The following is a 22,065-nucleotide window of genomic DNA, read 5'->3' as shown; positions in this document are numbered from 1 at the left end:
GACCTGTGCTGGGAGCAATTGTCTCTATACAGAAGAAGAAATCCAAGACCTAGTCAGTTCAGTCAGTGAGGGCTGAAGAGAAAGTAAGGCCCTCTGAACAGGAGGAAGAAGCAAAGCCAGAGATAATCACCTGATCCTTATCCCTGGGTTATCAGCAAGATATGCGAAAATATTACAGACAGAAACTTCAGCTGCCAGTTGGGTGAGCCTCTGGTGATCTGGCTGCTCCAGTGCTGGGATATCATAGCTCATGATATGAATCTAGATGGTAGTGAACCCAAACAACTGGGAGCCCTGTTCTGAGACATGGGCATTGRTAAGGGGATTGTGCAGAAACAGAAACTTTCAACCTCTAGAGGTGACTTCTGTCACACCTGAGGGAAGGATGATGTATTATTGCACCAATACAAGTGGAACACCATGGAGYAAGATATTCTGAGAGAATCAGCTGTGCTGAAGGTACTCTATTCAAGTAATGAGAAATGCCCTATAAATCCAGATGAAGTCCAGTGTACACAAACCATGTGGCTGAAGATCCTACAGAGCATGCCTTTGCCTTATGCCAACTTATTGGCAGTGATATAATGGAAAGAGAACAAAGAATTATTTGGTTACCTCCTTCATATACCTGGAGTTTGGTATCTCCTTCCCACTGTGGGTCTGCATCTTGCCTGTGGAAAGACTTTCCAAGAACTTCCAGCAATTTAAAGAGGACTACCAGCAATTTAAAGAAGTGCCCTATGCCCTGCTGGTACACACCAGTCTCTACTATTAGGGGCAAACACCGCCCTGCTCAAGAGAGAGTTCACTCCATGAAGAAACTTGTGGTTTTACCTGCACGACCACGGAGAGGACATGASGAGGTGGGATGGAAAATCCATCTCTGCCCTGGCAGCAGTTAAGTTGAGAGGAAGAACAACCMCTGCAGCAAAGTCTTCAAGGAAAAATGCAGCTCCTGTTTCCAGTGGGCAAGTCGTCAKATAGAATGCAAGAGTTGTTGCTATTTYCAGTCTTYTTGAAGGGACMTCYAGTTCATATTTACARGAGGTGAGCARTGAGTACTATGACCAGAACTAGARGGATCCTGTCTCCACCAGGYRGAGGAAAGGGACAGTCAGATCTATTGGACTGTACAGAGCCGTGATCTGGCACATCAGACCCACAGGAGTGTAAGGCTCTAGTTGACCATGGGCTCTCTGATGCCATTGAGATATGTAGGGGCAGAATCCATCTCTGTATCTGGGGTGGCAGGGACATTGCAAAAGTTGGCTGTTCTGGAAGCTGAAATGAGCCTCACTGGGAACAAATGGCAAATACACCCCACTGTGACTGGTCCAGAGGCCCTATATATATCCTCAGCATAGATTGCCTCACCAGAGGGTATTTCAAGGACTGAAAAGGGTATTATTGGGCCTTTGGTATAGCTGCTGTGGAGACAGAAAAAGTTACACTGCTGAATGCCTTTCTTGACCTCTCAGGAGAACCCCTCTGCTGTGGGACTGCTAAGGGTCAGAGAACAAGAAGTACTGATGGTTGCCACAACAGTGCACCATCGACACCAACTGGGGCTCTGTGATCCCCATCCATGAGCTGATGTGTGAACAGGAGAGCCAGGGAATGCTCAACAAGGCTTGCTTACCCTTTATTAGTCCAGTGTGTAAGTGCAATGTACAGTGGAGATCAACAGTAGACTGTCGTGGCCTGAATGAAGTTGCACCATCACTAATGTGGCTGTGCCAGACATGCTGGAACATACAGAGTCCAAGGCAGCAAAATGGTGCCACCATCAACACTGCCAATCTGTTTTTCTCCATTTCTTTAGCAGCAGAGTGCAGCCACTGTTTGTGTTTATCTGGAGGCATGTGCAGTACACCTTAAACTGACTGTCCCCAGGGTGGAAGCACAGTCCTGCTATTTGTCATGGACTGATCCAGACTCCACTGGAAAAGGGTGAGACTCCAGAAAATTTGCAGTTGATGACATCACTCTATGGGGCAACACAGCAGAGAAAGTTTTTGAGAAAGGGGAGAAGATAATCCAGATCTTCCTTGAAGGCTGTTTTTTCATAAAACAAAGTAAGGTCAAGGGATCTGCCCAGGAAATTCAGTTKTTAGGACTAAAATGGCAAGATGAACATGTCAGATTCAGTGGWCATGGTTAACAAAATAGCAGCTCTGTCCTTGCCAAGMAGCAAGAAGGAAACACAGATTTTCTAGGTGCTCTGGGTATTTGGAGGATGCATATTCCAGATAACAGATTATAAGCCCTCTCTACCTTGGGACATGGAAGAACGATTTTTAAGTTGGGTGCTGAATAATGACAAGCTTTTGAACAAATTTAACAGGAGATTGTTCATGTAGTAGCCCTTGGACCAGTCAGGACAGGACAAGATGTAGAAGACATGCCTTACWCCGCAGCTGGGGAGCACTGCCCTTCCTGGAGTCTCTGGCAGAAGGTACCYGGAGAGACTTGAGGATGACTCCTGGGKTTCTGGAATTGGGGATACAAAGGATCTGAGACCAGCTATACCACAGCTGAGAAAGAGATTCTGGCTGCTTATGAAGGGGTTTGAGYTGCTTTGGAAGTGATKTGCGCTGAAGCACAGCTCCTCCTGGCACCCTGTCTGCCARTGCTGGGCTGGATGTTCAGAGGGAAAGTCTCTGCCACACATCATGCCACTGCTGCTGTGTAGATGCTATGCTATGCTCCTATCACGCAGTGAGCTTGTATAGGAAACATGAATCAGCCCRGGAAGTCATCGCCAATCGTGAAAGTTATCACAAAGTGGCCTGAAGGTGAAAATTTCAAACTTGTCAGARGATGWTGGGTGYACTTGGTGGGTAATCAAAAGAGGRATGGGGAAATATGATGTGTCCCTCAAAGGGATTTGATTTTTGGGTGAGAACAGTATGCAATGTTGTCTTGTATAATATTGGTTGCTGAATGACATTGCCACYGTGTGCTGTAACTGCCGTGTGCAATGAGTATGGACTGCTGTAGTTACAYGGGTTGTGAGCTCCTGATGCAGCAACCAGCCAACAGCAAACCAGCCCTCCTGCTCTTGAGGACATCTAGAATGGAYAGAACCCACAGTCATGGAGTAAATGAATTCAGCAGTCATTTTGGAGGGACAGCCACTGACTATGGAAATGATACCYGTGCTTCTCCACGTTTATRTGTATATATATGTGTATATAACTGGAAGGTGTAGCATTTGGGCATCATAGATGAGTAGGGGTTCCTTCTCCTTGAGAAAACATGGCATGGTAAGCCGTACTAAGTATTTGTTTATGGTCACAGGCTTTCTGTGTCAATTGTTTGTTTTTATTACACCTTTTGTTACTAATACTGTTGCTGTTACCATTTGTTTTCTTATCTCATTGCTGTTTTCAGTCAATTGTTTCTATCTCAACCTGTAATCTTTGCCTCTTGTACCTCCAATTTTCAACTCCATCCACCCCAGAGGAAAGGGAAAGGGGAGGGGAAAACAGGTGAGGAAAAGAGTGGAATGGTGGGTTTTGTGGKTTCAGGGAGCAGTGAACTGGGGAGTATCATTCCTAAACTATGACAGTTGATTAAGATTTGGAGGCTTTGAGTGTGTTTTTTTTGTTATGTTTGTATGTAGATATGGGTAGCTCAAACCTAGTCAGTAGAATAAGATAATCCTCTCTTGGTTTTGACTGCCTGTCAGTTTAGAAATTCCAAGCGTTTGCGTAATACTAAGGCACATTTACCTTTGATATTATTTTATTAATTGTATTGAGAAACTGAAATAGTAGCAATTAAGAAATGCCCCGTGGGCAGCATCCTTTTATATTAGGGAGAGGATTAATACCAAAAATACAATTTGTATCTAACAATCRGGGTGTGTTTATCAATGTTCTGTGAATGCAAACACTTTTTGGAGGTGCATCTGCTRTTAGAATGCAGGAAACTGTTAGGAACTTTTAACTGCAACCTTAACTGTTGATTCCTTGTGCTGAGTAGTCTTGTGTGTCTAGGTATAACAAACAAATCATTGGATAATCAGAGAACACAACAAGAAATTCCTGGATTAAAGTTGGCAAATCCTGCTGTTCTGCCAGCACCCCAGAAAGCAGATGCCAGCCGTGGAGACTACCCTGAGCTTTCACCRCAGGTACTACTCTGAGAAGAAATTAGGTTTCTAATGCTACAAGGAATTTATGAAGGCAAATAGTGCTTGGCTCCAAGTTGTTGTGGAGAAAGGAGTTAGCACTTGAAATAAAAGTGTGCTCTTGGTGGAATGCTCTCCTTTCAGGAAGGACTTTGGTGTAGTGTTTCTTTGCTTTATCTTTTTTATTTACATGTTCTGTATGCTCTTTCTTACTGCTCTGCCCAGGAATGCCAGGACTTTAGGTCAAAGTGACCTCTTACTCGAGGCCTTCACTCCTGCTCTGYGCATCAGTCTCCACTGGTGTGAAGAGCCTGGAGTCATGGTTTATCTGGGAGCTTGAGAACTATCAATGGAAAGAGCAGATGATAAGGTTTGAAGGGTTACATTTGTGGGGAATGCAGTGGGAAAGGAACATCAACTGACTGAGTGGATTAGTGAAGCAGAGGAATACTGGTTACTGTGTTGCTCGTCATGGATTTGCCTCATTAATTTGGGGATTTTCAGTTAATGAATACAAAATTTTGTATGAAATCTTTTCTTCACCGTGCACAAATGTACATGTRTTACTTATAGTAATTCTTGATATTTGCACTGGTGTTGTGTAAACATTTTTTTTGCGTTCTTTTTGCTGATTCTCATAAATTTACTGTGCCTAGTAAAATGGAATCAAGTATCTTTACAACCTTTTGTCATTTCCTCTGTTAAATTAATACCTGGTAGCAGTAGAGGTAGTTTAAAAGTAATATATCAGTATAAACTTAAGAACTGGATAATTTTACCAGAAGTTTAAAGCAAATAAAACCACAAGGTCTTTAGTATGCCTTCCATTCAGGTCAGAATTTGCCTGCTGGAAAACAAACAAAATAAGATTTATCTGAATTTATATTTAATATTGGAATGCTGTTGAGTTGTGGTTTGAAATTTTACCATCTCTGCAACTTACCAAGCATTTTTTTTCCCTTTATATTCTCAGAAGCCACCGAAACTGCCTCATGTTCGTCGTGGTCCTTCCAATCTTCAGATCAAGGCACCACGGAGAGAGACGAGGCTGAAGACCYTACGTGGTACTGTTAAAGCTGTGGAAGAGCTGGTTGAAGCTGATAAAGCAGAGAAAACAGAAAAATCCGTTATCAGGTAGAAATGTTTCAGGCAAAGTACAGTGCTTCTCCCTTGCCCCTGCCAAGATCCACTRAGTGTTGGAGTGAAAATGTTAAGGATTTTCTGTTGTCTGTGTCTGAGGTTGTTTTCTTCTTTGCATAGGTTTGTTCTCAGGTCTGGTGTGAAAGCTGCTGATACTGCTAGCTGATATTGCTAGGCTGATAGATTTCATTTTGATGAATGTGCAGTTTCTCTGCTTTTACTCTTTGCAWCACATAGCTGCAGAGGATTTGAAGCCCTGCAAGGCTGGCTGTATTTCTAATGCACTTTGACCCTCTGARTATTCAGAAGGATTCTCAGTGTCCAGAGGTTTCTGCTGTTTGTTGTAGTTARTGTTAGTGTAACAGTATCAATATAATAGTGCTGCTACAAGTGTCTTTGTCCTGGGCCAGGATTGGAAAGTGATAGCAGTGTCCCTGCTGGTTGTGTGTTGGTGCCACCAAACACAGTGAGCCCAGGCTGAAAAGGCAGAAGCCACAGATGCATATGTAGTGGTGTGTGTGTAATACCATGTGCTTACTTCTTTCTTACAAGGTATCCCTTATACAGATCTAGTAGTATCTTTAACAGAGGGTCTATACCTCTATGGTTATAGAAGTGTTTTGATTTGGGAATAAGTGAAGGAAAGTAACATGGCTATAGAAGAGACTGCTAAAAGTTCAGCAGAGCTTCTTCAGATTTGAAACACRAGGCTTAGGGGTCTTATGTGTTTGTGTTTTCTTTGGCACTGGCTCAGATAAGTTCTTATTATAGCATCAGAACTGTGCCTRCTTCAGCATTTTGGTTGTCAGTATTGTCTGAAAGTGTTTTATTGTTTCGCTTTTGCTTGTGCTTGACTCAAACTAGTGGTAACAAGAGAACTTACAAGCGCAATGAAGACATAGTGAAGATTAGTTATAAATTTAAAGAATGAAAGTAAGAAATTGAATATGGCATTTATCTAAGTCAGAAGATATGCTGACTGTAAACAATGTACACTCTAAAGGTCCTGTAAACTTGGTTCCCTTAGGAAGCATTCAATGAACTCAAAGACAACACACCTATATAATAAATGGTTATGGTCAAGATTGTTTGATCTTGATATGARCTTGGCTTGACGTGGAGTCCATTCTGAAAGACTTCTCATTCAGGAGATTMTTCATAAAAACCTGTAAAGACTGATTTATGCATCTGTGATGGCAGAGAGGGCTTATGATCCCTTGATAGCAAAATYAGCACTTTGAGCATCTCATCCTTTGTGCTTAATCATGAGTTTTGGTGATCATCATTTGTGTGGTAGTATTTAGCATTAATAGCTACTGTGGTAATTTCAGAGCTGGTAGATTATAAATTGCTTGTAGTAAAGCATTTTCAGGTGTTTGATTTATTTTAAGAAGTCTTTTCTTAAATTCCATTGCAAAGATACTTTATGAAATTTTGAGAGCTTGCAACACACATTTCWTAATTCTGTAAAATTTCTCTGCAAAGAAAATTTCTTTCTTTGAATAGAAAACTTATCCAGTGGATAAGTGGATATTTTGATCCTTGATACAAAATTTAACTTTTGTTTTATGAAATTATTGTGTGATAAAGGAAATGCAGACATAAATCCCATTCATTTCCATGACTTTCTGTGAGCAAARTAAGTCTTAATTACAGTCCCTTGTATTTGCAGTTGGAGAGGAGCAGTGATAGAACCTGACCAAAACACTGAACCTCCATCCMCTAAAATAAAGGAATCAGAAAAACCTTCATCTGTGGAAGCTGAAGACCAGAAAGAACCAGGTAAATAGGGCAGCTTATGACACCGTTTTTTTTTGTTTGCTTTTATGGTTGAAGTTGTGCAATTTCTCCCCATACACATTGTTTTATTTACTTACTTTGATTAAAGGAAACAAAAAGTGTAAGAGAGATTCTTACCTAGAACATCCTAATTTTTCAGTGTCCTCATTTCATTACGACAGCCTTCATGCTTATTAGCCTTCATAATTTGAAAATAAATTTTAGAGACAAATCTTCCAAATATAGCCTCTGGGAGGACAGGATAATCTAAAAAGGGRAGGCATAAAAGAGCTTCTTTTTCAGCTGTGGCTTTCCTTTTGTTCTGCAAATACAGGGAAAGTGGCTTCCTCCCTGAGCTAAACGGAAATGTTTTTGAGGCTCACCAGAAAGTTGCAGAAGTTGTTTTTGAAGTTGCTGCACTTGTGGAACAAAGAACGTGTTGTTCCTTTTTCTGGGTTCAGAAAAGAAACCAGGAAGTTTTGGTGTTTGCTCTTTTGCAAGCTTAATATTTATAGGTTTAGTTATACTACTTGATGTTTCTTAGTCTAGAAGTATTTATTCATAATTTTCCAAAATTTTGGCTATTGGGCTTGAAATTTTTTGTGTTCGATATGTAACATAAACTCCGTGGCAAATTGCAAGAAAAATATCATTAGAGCTATGGAAAAACATATGGTTTTGCCAAGATGGAAAATGTAAATTTTCTTTGTATTTTGGTATTAAATAGAAAGTCCAATAGAAATAATACTGTAGAAATTATTTTTAACAGAAAGCAGTTAATAAGAGGAGGAAGATGAAGAAAAAAAAGTTACATGTTGAATTAGCTGAGGATTTTATTGTTAAGCATATATATTCATCACCTGAATTACCATGGATCTTAATCTGCTATTTCCTGACTTTCATCTCTTTGAGCTTCAGTGATACTCATCTGCAGCTGTGCATGTGATTATTTTAATGTTTTATTTGCAGAAGTAATAATTTTGTTGCCAGGGGGAGATCTCTGTTTTCACTTGGCTGAATTGCTGACTAAAAACACCGACTGGTTATTCTACAGAGGAAAGGCTGTTCTGAAAAKAATAATGTGAGCATGGTTCTTCCATTGCTCTGATCAGTTAGTTTGGAAGAATCTGTGTTTTGGGTGGAATGCTGTGTAGTGCAGTTCCATAGTGCCCTGCAGAAGTCCTGCCCAAGGTGCTGTTTCTCTCTGTAGTGCCCATCAATGAGCGCCAGCTCGCTGTGATTGAAGCCTTCCGCCACGCCTGGAAAGGGTACAAGGATTTTGCRTGGGGCCATGATGAGCTGAAGCCTTTGTCCAAGTCCTACAGTGAGTGGTTTGGACTTGGACTTACCTTAATTGATGCCTTGGATACCATGTGGATTTTAGGCTTAAAAGAAGGTATTTTTTTTTCCTCTTCTATTTTTTTTCCCTCTAAAATAATTCCCCAATTTCTCTTCAGGCAGTGCATGTTCAGAGTTCTTTGAGGGGAATATTTATTACAAGWGGCCTTTAAATTTAGCTTTCCTTTGAGGGTAAATACGTACATATGTGCATACATACACATATAAATATACAGTGTATATATCTTTATATATCTATATATCACACCTAATATCAATATTTCATGCATGGATTTAAGATGACTGTTTCTGTAAGGAATCCATGGGTGGATAATCAATACCTCCTTCCTGAATTGTTCTGCTGTCTGTAGTTTTGAGTTATTCTGGAAGTGACCTGATTGAAAACGTTCAAACAGATTTTAAAACCCAAGGCAAAAAATTTTTCAATTCTGTTGCAGAAAAACTTAAATGCTTAATTAGTGTTTAAGACCATTTTTTATTGGTGGTTGTTTGGGTTGGTTGGTTTTTGGGGTTTTGTGGTGCTAAGGGTTTTTTAGTTGTATTAAATATTAAAAAATTTCTGGAACTCTATCTGTTTAACCATGGTAGATAGCCACCTTTTTAAACTTTTATTAATCATGCAGCCTTTTCTGTCAAGATAGTAAGAACAGATCTGCCARTGAGGGTACATAAATGCTCAAAGTCTTTCCTGGTTCTGTCTCTTCTACTTTCAAAATTTGTGAAAAGTTATACATCGTGTATGCAGCTCTAGGCCTGAGCAAACTATCTTGAAGTTTCATCAAGATGTCAGTGCACTGTTCTGTTTTTTCCCAAAAATTGTGAACTGAGTAGAGCTTTTAAAATAAATTATTAGTATTAGGCATGTGTTGAAAAGGGGTTCTTGGTGAGGGTTTCTTCGTATTTTATATCAGTTATGCAGATTGAGTTAGAAAGCTCTTGGGGCTTCTTCTGAATAACAAATGCTATGTAAATGCAAGTTCTGTTTGAGGCTGCCAATCTTTCTTATCAGCTGATGAATGCAAAAGCTTCTGTGGGAGATGACTCTGCTTTTACTGTTGTACTGTTGACAACACTGACTGGGAGATTTTTTGTAATTTTTSTCAGTGTGCCCAACATCCATTATTTGCTCAGCATCCGAGACTAGAAGGCRCAAAGGCATCCATTTGCTTTAGAGTTTATCTCCTAAGGAATGCCTTCCATTTCTGGCAAACTGATTGTTCTGCTGCATCTCACAAGCAGCAGTTTCTGGAAGCTGTAAGATCTCTGAGACAGCTCAGCTTCCAATTGTGAGGGCTGAGCTGACTCACGTGCACCATGGAGAGAGGCTGTGTGTCAAAGCAGTCATTGAGTGATGCTGCTGCCAAGCTGGTTAATGAATCTAATATGGCTTTTTTTTAAACTTTTTTTTTTTTTTTTAACTGGTAGTGTGATAGACAATGATTTTTGTTTCTAGAGCAAAAAATTGCAACTACTTGGGATTTTGGGCATTAGGAACAGGAARCAGGCTCCTGAGGACATTGCTAGGCTAAAGCTATTAACTGAAAATATTATCTGTTGTCTTGGAAGATAACAGATTTAATGAAAATATTTAAGAAGTCTTTAAGAGAAAGATTTAATTAAAACCAGAAGGCTTTGTGGAAGTGTAACTAATTGTTTGACAAGTCAAATGGATGGATTTTAAAGATTTTAATTTCTGGACTATTTAAATAAAGAATTCCTCTATTTCTTCTTAAACTGTTAAGGACTTCTGTTTTGGTGGATATTTCTGTCTGTATGCATCTGTGGTGTGTTCTGAATAAGAATTAAGCCAATGGTAATCAAACTTCTGCCAGCACGTGCTCTTCATTTTAATTTCCACCTAAAATTGTCATCTTTGTAKAAAAATGTAACTGTCATAGATATATGGAGTACTCATGTCTGTAGTTGTTGGAATATGCCAGAAGCTCATGACTGAACTACCTTTTATGCTTTGCAGAGTTTGAAGAAGCAAGAAAATGGGTAGCAAATGATTTAGTATTTGATAAAAATGTGGATGTGAATCTATTTGAGAGCACTATCCGTATCCTGGGCGGTTTGCTGAGCACCTACCACCTCTCCAGAGATAGCCTTTTCCTGGAAAAAGCTGTGAGTGACTGGCCTYGCAAATGTGACTTGGTTATGTATTCCATATTGGACAGAGATGAGGGAAGATTCCTCAGAAAGTTACATGTTGCTGGTTTTTAACAGTTTCACATTTAAAGTGGTGGGAAAGGCATTCACCATTATGCTATGAAGCCTGCACCTCTGCTCTCTGTACAACCTCAAAGCCTTGTTGTGATTGTCACCTGTTCTTCTGCTGATGAATGGCTGACCATCATAAAGTTCATGAAACAAAAGAAGAAATAAATGATTGGCAAAGGGTAATAGTTGTCTTTTGTTGCTCTTTCTGTGTGTCTTAAGAGCATCAGCCAGCTCATCAGATTAGCYAGATCAGCCAGTGAATGCATCATAGGAGTTTCAGCTTCAGATGAGGCCTGCAATGCTAAGGACAAGGTGGAAACTGCTCATTACTATGAATAAGTTCATGACTTTTAAAATTACTTTARTTGCTTGCATCATCTAAAACCAAGCTTCTGTTCTATCTTGTTTCTGTCTGCTTTGTGAAGAAAATCTGATGGGATGTGCATATGTATGTATTTACTTTTGTTTTGTTTGTTTTGTCCTGTGTTCCTGGGTTTTCTTTAGAAAGACATTGGAAACAGGCTTATGCCAGCATTCAAGACCCCCTCCAAGATCCCATAYTCTGATGTCAACATTGGTCGAGGCACTGCACATCCCCCTCGCTGGACMTCTGATAGCACTGTGGCAGAGGTGACCAGCATTCAGTTGGAGTTTAGGGAGCTCTCTCGTCTAACTGGAGATGAGAAATTCCAGGTATGGAACAATCAGTTGATGTCTCTTTTTCCATTTGTCTGCAGCTCCATCAGTACTCATGGTCTCTGGAGTCTATAAATTACAATAAATCAGTTGTGAAACTCTAGATGAGGGAAGCAAAAGAAACAAAATATTCTGAATATTTTATTGACTACTGAAAGTAGTAGTGGAGATGAGAAATTATTTTTTTCCTCAGAAATGGCTTTTAACTAAAAAAAAAAACCCAAAACTGAGTGGTTTTTTTGATACCATTGTCTATATGCAGAGAATAAAACTGAAATGTTGCCATCCAGGAGCTAAAATGTCACTCATTAGATGAGTGTCTGAGAGCAGGTCACCATATAGGGAAAAGTTAGTTGCAATAAAAATAATTTCAGAGAAAAGAGCATTTTCCACTTTGCTTTTTGCTTGCTGATGTTACTGCTTTGAACTGTATCCACAACTCAGTGTTGAAGAATGCAGTTATTTAAARAAATTTAGCTATTGTTAAATAGATTCATGTAGTTGTTACTTTAGCTGGACTTCTACTTTGCAAATCTGAATAAATATGAGTGCTGTAGTACTGGCTTTTGAGTGGGCTTGCCTTCAAGGAAACAAAACAGTTATAATTGCTTCAGATTACTTGAGTATAACCAGAACATCATATTTTTAGTCTAAAAGTTTGAAAGCTTGAATTTAACATATTGCTGTAGCTGAACTTGAGGTCCCTGTTGCTTATTTGGGGAACCAGTTACAGACTTGGTACTGGACTATAGTGACTGGACACAATTCTGTACCTCATTTATACATATAATCCATGTTTGCCATTTTCTTCCTTGTAGAAAGCTGTAGATGAGGTGATGAAGCATGTTCACACCCTCTCAGGGAAAAATGATGGTCTTGTGCCTATGTTCATAAACACCAACAGCGGGCAGTTCACCCACCTGGGGGTTTACACTCTGGGAGCCAGAGCTGACAGCTACTATGAGTATCTGCTCAAGCAGTGGATTCAGGGTGGAAAGAAAGAAAATGAGTAAGTTCTTTACATTTCTCATATCGGTGTGAGGATTAGGTGAGCTGTAAAACTCTCTATTGTAGTTTGCTGCTTRAAGACAAATAATGCATGTGCCTAAGAATCAACTGAACATATCATGGTTTTTGAAAGCAAGCTGAGCAGAAAGAAGGACCTATGGTAACTTGATGAAAGAAGATGAGGAGAGTTAGCCTTACTCTCAAAACTCCTTCTCCACAGAAACATTTKCTTCCTCGGGTCATCAAAAGTGAGGAGTGTCACAGACAGGAGATGAGAATTAAGTCTTTGCRATAGATATTGAGCATAATTAGACATTTCTGAAATGCTGTTGGTATTTCCCTTCAATAGCAATGTCTGTGTTTGCTCTGGGTTTGTTACTAAAAAGTGAAAGGAGACAATATATGTGTGTAATCTTCTCTTTAATTTCAGAATCCCAGACAGGTTAGGGTTGGGAGAGATCTTAAAAGTCCATCCTGTCCCACCCCTGCCAAGAGCGGGGACAACTTCCACTAGACTGGGTTACTCCAAGCCCTGTCAGCCTCACCTTGGACACTTCCAGGGATGGGGCAGCTTCTCTGGACAACCTCTGCCAGGGCCTCCCCATCCTCAAAGGGAAGAATTTCTTCCTAATAGCCAATATCAATCTACTTACTTTCTATCACTACATGTCCTTGTAAAAAGTCCCTCTTCAAGTCTTGTGTTTCTTTTATCTGTACTGCATTAGTGGAAGAGTGTTTGCAAGGAGGTGTTAAAGATATTGGAAAAGAAACTTTCCTTCAAGACAAATCTGCATATAAGCTAATTATGTTAGAATTGTTAATTTCAAAAAGTTTGATGCAGACAGAGCAAAAACATGCCTCTTGGAGGCATTTCTGTTTATCAGAGGAGATACCTTTCTACAAACAGAGTTTTCATCACTGCTGTTTCCAAGCCTTACCTCACTGTAAATGAAGAACTGATGTCTTTGGGACCACAATGGCATTTTGTGAGCCTCACAATGGTATTAATCAACAGGTTGTTTTCCATATTGAAAGTATGTGAAAACAAAGAAAAATGGAATTAAGTACTGTGAAACTGTTTCACAATGAGAGAGATCAATTGGAAAAGATTGCTCAAACTTTTTAAATCCCCATGTTTGGATGGGCTACTAAAAATTGCTTGGATATCCACTCAGACAACCTGATATAATTGAGTCTGCCTCAGTCTGGGTCTGCCAGAGGGTTGAAACAGAGACCTCCAAGAGGTTGTTCCCAGCCTAGATTTTCTGTGMTTTCAATTACTCTGCTTCTAAGTATTTTTGAAAAAAATCTGGTTATTGCTTAGAAACAGTTGAAGTTGTTTTCTTTAATTTTGAGTAAGTATTAAAATATTATTATTTACTTCTCAGGTAAACCCAATATTGCTGCATGGTAGTGACAGCCAGTTAATGTCATGTTGATGGTTATTGAGGGGTTTCTTTAAGTTTCAAGTTTAGTTAAATATTATTATTTAGATTGAAGTAACAGTTGCCTAAAAGATTGTGCTGAACATCTTTTGAACATCAGTTATGATCAAATATGTTCTGATTGTATATGCATGTGAGCCAACTGTGATTAGTTTTTTTTCACAGGCTATTAGAAGACTATATGAAAGCCATAGAAGGAGTGAAAAAGCATCTTCTTCAGAGATCAGAACCCAAGAAGCTTACTTTTGTAGGAGAGCTTGCTCACGGTCATTTCAGTGCCAAGATGGTAAGAAATACAATTGCAAAAGCAAACAGAAAAAACATTACAAAATTTAAATAAAACCCAACACAGAGACAGGCAAATGCAAAGCTTTTCCCTCTCCAAAAGAAAGAAAAAAACCCAAACTAACAAAAACTCAAACTGTAAGACTATATACATACACATCTTTCTGGTATGATGGCAGYAATGAGTAACTGCCTTGTAAATACTAACCACATGTGCAAACCAGGGGCCTTATCTATAAGCTATTCCAGTAAACTCATTTTGTTCCTTCAAGACTGAAAATTTTGGTTCTGGAATTAAATTTTCTTTCTCTTTTTTTGATTTTTTTTATTTTTTCTGTTTTGGTCATAAAATTCCAGTGTCTGAAATTGTTGAGACAATATCTATTCTATGTATTATTCATATTCCATAATTCAAAAATATATGTAGACACTTGAACACCTGTGTTTTCAGATTTGCCTTCATTAGAAGTAGGTGATCTAATACTATGTCACGGGGTTAAAAAAAATCTAATAATTTTGAAGACTTCTGTCCATTCRTGTCATCTTTTTGTTTTCCTACCTAGAGGATTCTTGAGTAAAACAGTGTGCTGTTTGCTGTAGGGAAAATTGATTGATCTTAGCCCTCTGCTTCTAATTTGTGCATTTCAAGATCTCAGTTAAAAACCTCATGCAAGTACAAGTATTGGATGTGTGTATGGCTTGCCTTTCAGACAAACAATGTATTATTAATGTATGTGTATACTGATGTAGTATTTTTAGGTACTCAATTCTAGTTTTCAGACTGTGCTTCTTGCATCTAAATTTACCAGAAACACTCCAAACCTTTTGTGAGTAAGACCAGAGTCTGGATTTTGGGTAGACAGGGCTGCTCTGTCCCAAAATAGGATAGAATTGAATTGAGACAGATAGATTTGGCTTAGGTGTCTGTATGTGTCAGAACTCTTCCTCTGTTTCAGGGAGACTCCTCTTCCCCTCACCATGACCTGTGACCTTTTTTTGGAACTTGTCATAAAAATACATTCTTGTACATTTTATAAATGAAAGATTTCTCTTGTAATGCTGCCAAATCATATTACATTACATCAGATTRTTTAAAAGGTATCATCAAGTTGTTGGGACCAGAAACGTGTTTTGAAGAAGAGAAAGATTAAAAAAATYAGACAAAGGTGTATTCATGCATGTCCCCCCCTCCCCCCGTTTGATGTGTAACTTCTCCTTGGTAAGAGTTGTCTTGCCTTGCAGGATCACTTGGTTTGCTTCTTGCCGGGTACTTTAGCACTGGGAGCCCACAATGGCCTGGCAGCTGATCACATGAAGTTGGCTGAAACYCTTATAGAAACCTGCTACCAGATGTATGTTCAGACAGAGACAGGCCTGAGCCCAGAGATCGTACACTTCAACCTCCGGGCACAGAAAGGCCACAAGGATGTGGAAATCAAGGTGAGCAGATAGCTGGTSTGAACTCCAGTTCCATGGTTTCTCTGTTGCTCTATTCTGCTGTTGAACTCTGGYCAGATATTAGGGATGGGCTTTGTTGTGGAGCACTCAATTCTTTTGCTGCCTTGCCTTCTAGCTGTACCCTAGGCTTTGGTTTTAGTTACCCTGGTAGTGTATTTGGAAGCTGACTTACGTGTAGCAAACTTAGGAACAGATGSAGATAGGAATAATTATTTTTTTCCCTGCATGTGTCCTTGAGAAAATTCAAATTCCTTGTCTGAAATACTCTTGCCATTTTTTCTCTTGCAGCCTGCAGACAGGCACAACTTACTGCGACCAGAAACTGTGGAAAGCCTTTTTTATATGTACAGATTCACTGGTGATAAGAAATACCAAGACTGGGGCTGGGAAATCTTGCAGAATTTCAACAGATACACCCGGGTAAGGCCAGCTTATAGTGACCTTGTTCTGTYGGGACTGTATTTGCTCACTTGCTTTCTAACACCAGCTTTACCAACATACTGTTTTTCAAGATTCATCAGATAGTTGGCGGGGAATTTGTACGTATACACAGAAAAATAATTTTCTTACAGATTGAGATACACTACTTAGTCCATATAGTGAAAGAACTTGTATTACATTGATGAAAAAGTGAAATGCAGAAGCTATAGGCAAGACTACAAAAGTGTTAGTATCTCTAATTTTTAAGRCTTTGGAAGCCGAGAAGGACATGGCTGGATTGAAAGAACTCTTCAATTAAAGTTGCCAAAGAAAAAAAATTAGCACAAAATGGCATTAATTGTTTAATAAAAGGTTTTTCTATTCAGACTACACTGCTTGTGGAGATATCACTGATATGCTGTGAAAGTGTGATACTAAATATCAATGTTTGTAAGAGGAATGGATACAGGGCTTGGGCCAGCTCTRGTGTAGAAATCACTGGTTCCTTTCTGTATATTTGTCCAGAAACTTCAAAGGGATATTCTTTGTGATACCTCTCTACCCTAAATACAAATGGGTATTTTGCTTCATTTTATAATTGTGGTTTCTTTTAAAATGCCGTGAGATTTTTTTTTCATTACTGAAGCTTTATATGTAAATGAAAACCAAGTATAAAATGAAAATTATGATGATCTGTTTCCTAGCACTTATCTTCTCTAAGTGCATCTGCATGTTAAGAAATAAAAAATTATTTTAGATCATGTAAAGATACTTTTTTTTTTTTTTGCACAGGTTCCTACAGGTGGTTATACTTCCATTAACAAYGTCCAGAATCCCCGTAATCCAGAGCCACGGGATAAAATGGAGAGCTTCTTCCTTGGGGAAACACTCAAATACATGTTTCTGCTGTTTTCAGATGACATAGACTTAATCAACCTTGACAAATACGTCTTTAACACAGAGGCACATCCACTCCCTATCTGGGTGCCAGCATAGACTCTGCATCCAGTGGTGGCATTTTTATCTTCAAGTCACTTTACTTTTCAGAGGAGAGATGCTATAATGCAGCTTCTTTGGCTTCAAACAACAAACAAAAGCTTGGGAAAAGCATCTCTGGTTTGAAGAGATCATGTCAGTCTTAAATCTAATCCCTGGTTCTGGGATGGGCAAAGCTGTGCCATATAAAGCTGGTTTCCCTGGTACTTATGATGAGGGTCAGAGGGTAATTTTAGTGCAGACTATGACATTCCTGGGGCTCTGGTGACCCCGAACTCACTGCAGTGAACTGGCTTAAGGCACAGGGTTGTTCCTGGAGAGCAGCAGCCTATAGTATTCTGGTTTATTCTGGATTCACTGAAACACTGGATTACAGAGCCATTCCTTTGYCAGACTGTGACAGTGGTTCAGGTGGAGAGTGGAATAAACAAAAGAGCTGTAGTGYTGTCCCAGGTAGAAGCTGTCAGTATTACTGCTGGTACTCTGATCTCCTTCCAAGCTCCCAAGCTATGCTGCATCACCTTAGGAGAGGGAAGAGGCAGCAGAACATCTGTTGTATAGTCTTAGTTTTGTAGAGCACTTTGAACAGTCTGGTCAAGCTGAGGCTGAAATGATTGGTGAAAGAGAATTTGCTGCTGGTTTGGCTCAAAGTGGTATATAATTTTGTAGAGGTATAACAGTTTTTTAATTTATCTGCAGGAATGCAGAAGATATTGTGAAATTCAAGTAGAACTACATGTCCATTTTATATCTTATTTGCATCAGTTAGACTCAGGTATTCTGACTGAAAGCTGCTTTCTGAGGTTGGGCACTTGTGAGCATATTTGGCATCAGCCTCCTTCCATCCCTTCCTGTTCAGATATCACATCATAGGTGTTTGTTGACTCAAAACAAGCTTACAACTAAACAGTACAGTTCATGTTACTCATAATTTCTTGGACCTTGGTGAAATTTTCCATTATTTTTTCCGTAGGAGTATATTGGGTATTTTCAATAGTAGTATTAAAAGCAGACAGTCTAAAGGTATTACAGCAATTCTAGACCYCAGTAGAGTTGAAGAAAATAATTTCAGTTACTTGAAGAGAAAGTAGACCTAGGTTTTATAAGAATCTTACAGGAATCCTGGGATCTTTCATCTTTATATGTGCACACATATAATTATAAGTTATGAATATGGAAATGAGCTTTCTAGAGTGCTTTTCCTTTTGTATTGGACTTGGACAGTCCTGTATTCACGGGTAAGATCTCAGAAATGTGATTGTTCATATTTCTGGAAGAGGTTGGTCTCACTGAAATACTCCTTCCCCCATTGGCAATGGGTGTGATGAGCAGGGCCAGGAGGTTCCCACTAAATCCAGGGGTCCAGGGCTGTTAATGGAGCTGGTTGAATTTGACTACAATGTTTTGTTTTCCAGTGGCTGAGGGAGTTCTTTTACAATAATTGTAATCTCTGATTTGTAAAGTAAGATGCATCTTTATTTGTTTTATGCTGATCCATTTTTTGTGCTGGAGTTACAAGTTACTCTTGGGACCAYTATTTAAGTCTTTCCGATAATATTTATCATTCCGTGTACTAATGGAAATGGAGAAATTTTACAAATTACTTAAATGCACATTTTTCTGCCATCAGAGGGACCCGGACCTGGGATTGGCAGGACATGATCAGTCAGTGCAGAATGTTAATGTTCCTCCTGTTCACATGCCAGCAGTAACTCTGGCAACCAGCTCCTCACTTGAAAGTGCAGTGGAATCCAGTCACTATGGCCMTTGGCTGCACAACTGATTTGCTGCCAAGGCTTCTGTTTTCTTTGGCACAACAGCAAATGAGAGCACTGGTAAAACGTGGGAGGAAACACCTTCAGTGTTTTTGTTTGTGAAGCAGGTTTGTGCTGCTGAGGAGCTGAGCTGTGGCTAAAAGCTAAAGGCTTGAAATTCGACATTAAAGAAAAAATTAAAAAAAAAAAATTCAGTGACACTACTCAGACCCTGTTGACCTGTGTTGCTTTGGCCTTGTGCCTTGAACCTTTAATTATGACTCTRCTATGGATTGTAAAACTTCCAGGGTTCAGTGTTTCACCCAGAGAGCTGCTCAGCTGAGGCAAGAGAGATTTCTTGAAAAACGGAATACATACAAAGGCTTACCAAAAAATTTCTGGTTTTGAACTTGTACACAAGTCTTAATGTAATTGATTCTACAAATGGGACTATAGGAGTCTGTGTGATGATTTTTTTTTTGGCCTTATGATTGAGAGTAATAATTAATTTCCTAATGAGTTGAAGGAGAGAAGAATAAACTCTCACTTTCTCAAACATGTCTTGTCTTTTAGCTGAGCCTTTTGGTCAAGCTGATTTCCATCTAGTTSTTCTTGGGACATGCAATTTCTTCAAAATGTGGCTTTACTGTCCTCAGCCTTTAAACCCAAGGTTCAGATTGTTTAGCTCTCACTTTGAGAACAAATGCTTGTTTCRGACCCCTATATCACATGTAAAATAGCACAAACTAAATAATCTCAATAATGCTCATCTGTTCTTCTGCAGAGGTCATTATAATTGCTTATTTATTTKTACTTCCTTAACAAACTGTTGGGTCAGATCAGTCTCTGAGCTCTGCAGCTTACTTCTGTTCTATGATGTGCACCCTCAGCACCACAGAAGCTCAAAGTTTCCATTTGTGTTCCTTGTTTCAAAGCCTGAGCTGCTGGGTCTGCAACCCACTTTGGTGTCTCTGAATACTGGGACACTCCTGGCTTAAGTGGAGTGTTGTGGAAAGGCCACCACTGAGCCAGGGATTCTGTCCCTTACAACAGAAAGCCTTGRGCTTTCACTGAGAAACAGAGCTGGRGATGGGYRGAGCCCCAGAGTACTGCAGGGCTGTAGGATTTGGGAGCCTCACACTTGGGGGCTTTGAGCCACAGCTCAGGAAAAAATATTGACCTGTTTATGCAAAGAAAATTCAGCTGATGGGGCACAGTTACCATCTAATCCCTGAACTTTTGAAAGCTGAATTCTCATTACAGTCTTAGAAACTGGCAATTTTGCAAGGTCCCCTATGTTGGCTGACAGGACCCTTGTGTTTTGCGGGACTTTCCAGTAACTGGATTTTCAGCATTCCATGCCAAGCTCAGGTACAGGTGTATTTATTCCTCCAAATACAAACAAAAAATACACCTTGTTTCCTGTTCCATGCCACTGTGATGTTGGCAGTGATGATGGATGAAGACAGGRAAGTTTTTTGCAATCACACATTTATAGTTTTGTGAAGTTTTCCTGCACTTTAGGACTTGCCTCAGCTGTGCACTCCTAAAGATAGCCCTTTAGAGAATTCACCGCCTGATTCCCAGTGCCATACTCAGTGTATTTATTTAACAGGAAAAATGACATGACAGGGTAGCTCCATGAAACTTGTTGCTTCAGCAGAAAGGGTTAACATTTTTTCTGACTTTGGATTTGGGAAGAAAGCTTTGGGCTTTTTTGGTGTCAGAAATATTGCTGGAGTTTGCTGTCTAAGGCTGAAGGTTATGTGTCCAGTGAAGCCCAACACTGAGTTCCTGTTGTGTGCACTGTTACCACCTTGGCCACACTCGTGTCACTAAATGATGATGGAACAAATGAGCCTTTGTTCAACAACCTCACTGGTGCAGGCCTTAAGCACAGGGTCTGGTCTGGGTCACTCGCTGCTTGCACCCATTTTCCTTGTGTGGCCCTGAAGTTCAAYCAGGAGCAGCATTCCCATGATGCTTAATAGTGATGCTTTGGAGCTCTTTCTTCAGCTCAGCACCACACAACAGGGTTTTCCTTTTACATTCCATGCTTGCTTGSCCAAGGATTCAAAGCATTATGGATGTTGGTGGCACACTGGCTTCATACTTTTGCCATGGTTTCTTTTATGGCACAGTTCATCTGTCATGGAATGTCCACGTCACATTCATCTCGTCACCATACTGTCTGAAAGTCTTTCATGTATCCTTCCATATCAAACTATGTGTATTCATTTGGGTAAGAACTATCTGTAAGAGGAAAAKAAGAGCTCAGTATAGTAGAAGGGGATTAAAAAGCTCTTGTCCTCGTGGAAGGTCAGCAGACACCCAGGCCTTTCTCTCCGAAGCGCAAGCCGAGCCCTGGCAATTGGAATGATGTGCAGTGACTTCCTAAGAGACTTGTCCTGAACCTGGCTGTGTTCATATGTTGCTGGGCTGGTGACACTGGGTGCCTGTTTACGGGTGGGAAGGGTGCTGTTTGAAGGGAAATAAACGCAGGATGCAATCCTCGCTCTCTGCTTTTTTTTAATTCTTAATGTGTTAATCCTGAATAATGGCCGGGGATACAGCAAATCTGAATTCAGGGAAGTTGGGGGCTCTGAGCACAGAGGATGACCCYAAGTCCAGCACTTCAGTAAGGCTTGATGTGGCAGCAACAAACCCAAAGCCTGACTTGAGCAGGAGCAGAAAGGGCGGTGGCAGCTCTAAGCAAGGCACTTGGAGGTTTTCATCAGCATGAACAGAGAGGATTCAGGTCTAGCTGARAATGTAGTGCCACTGGCAGTCTTAGAGTGATTTTTGTAGGGAGTTTGATTAATTGGGAGTTCCAAGTTGTCCTTCATTTACATGTATCTGAAATAGCTGATCTGTGGATCCACCTGTTCTGCTCTCCGCATCATCCCTGGGTGGAGGAAGCAGAGGATTTGGCCTTTTGTTAAGAAGGGGGCAGAGGTGGATGGGACAGATCTTGGCACCCAAATACTGTGGAACACCAGCAGGGGCTCTGGGAACTAGSCAGGCTGTGACCAGGGAGGGCCCAGCAGTGCAGACACTTGACCCCAAGCACTGCTGTGACTGTGCCACTCAAGCAATGGAAACTTTTGCGGACTCAAGAGACCTCCCCACTAATTCATAAAATCAATGTAGAGTAAAATCAACTGAGGCAGTCAGTTGATTACCAGGGTTTAGTATTTTTGCAGTTATGTAATAATTACCGGTGCTTAGTCATTCCAGTAGCACCTGTTCATATGCAAAGATCCACCTGGGAAAGTGAGCAGAAACTTTTTAATCTTCTTTGGTTATACTACCAAGCCATGAAGTTACATCACTCCCTTTAATAAACTTTTATATTACACACTTTAATATA

At 40.0% G+C, this 22,065-nt stretch overlaps 1 protein-coding gene across 1 annotated transcript in view; it reads left to right on the top strand.

The window, feature by feature from the left end:
* MAN1B1 (mannosidase alpha class 1B member 1) overlaps nucleotides 1-22,061 on the top strand; it is a 26,174-nt gene extending 4,113 nt beyond the window's left edge. The window contains exons 3-13 of the mRNA XM_057384080.1: nucleotides 4,002-4,138; nucleotides 5,109-5,269; nucleotides 6,948-7,057; nucleotides 8,265-8,450; nucleotides 10,389-10,537; nucleotides 11,138-11,326; nucleotides 12,148-12,338; nucleotides 13,948-14,068; nucleotides 15,310-15,507; nucleotides 15,814-15,945; nucleotides 16,738-22,061. Of these exons, the coding sequence (XP_057240063.1) occupies nucleotides 4,002-4,138; nucleotides 5,109-5,269; nucleotides 6,948-7,057; nucleotides 8,265-8,450; nucleotides 10,389-10,537; nucleotides 11,138-11,326; nucleotides 12,148-12,338; nucleotides 13,948-14,068; nucleotides 15,310-15,507; nucleotides 15,814-15,945; nucleotides 16,738-16,941 (1,778 nt within the window). The 3' untranslated portion in view covers nucleotides 16,942-22,061. The remainder of the gene's footprint in view (nucleotides 1-4,001; nucleotides 4,139-5,108; nucleotides 5,270-6,947; nucleotides 7,058-8,264; nucleotides 8,451-10,388; nucleotides 10,538-11,137; nucleotides 11,327-12,147; nucleotides 12,339-13,947; nucleotides 14,069-15,309; nucleotides 15,508-15,813; nucleotides 15,946-16,737) is intronic.
* The last annotated feature ends 4 nt before the right edge of the window (nucleotides 22,062-22,065 follow it).

The sequence above is a fragment of the Malurus melanocephalus genome, unplaced genomic scaffold (genome assembly GCF_030028575.1).
Source record: "Malurus melanocephalus ecotype Western Australia unplaced genomic scaffold, MMel_1.1 scaffold_683, whole genome shotgun sequence".
NCBI lineage: Eukaryota > Metazoa > Chordata > Aves > Passeriformes > Maluridae > Malurus > Malurus melanocephalus.
Note: the sequence above shows the minus strand (reverse complement) of the source record. Positions and strands in the feature narration are given on the sequence as shown.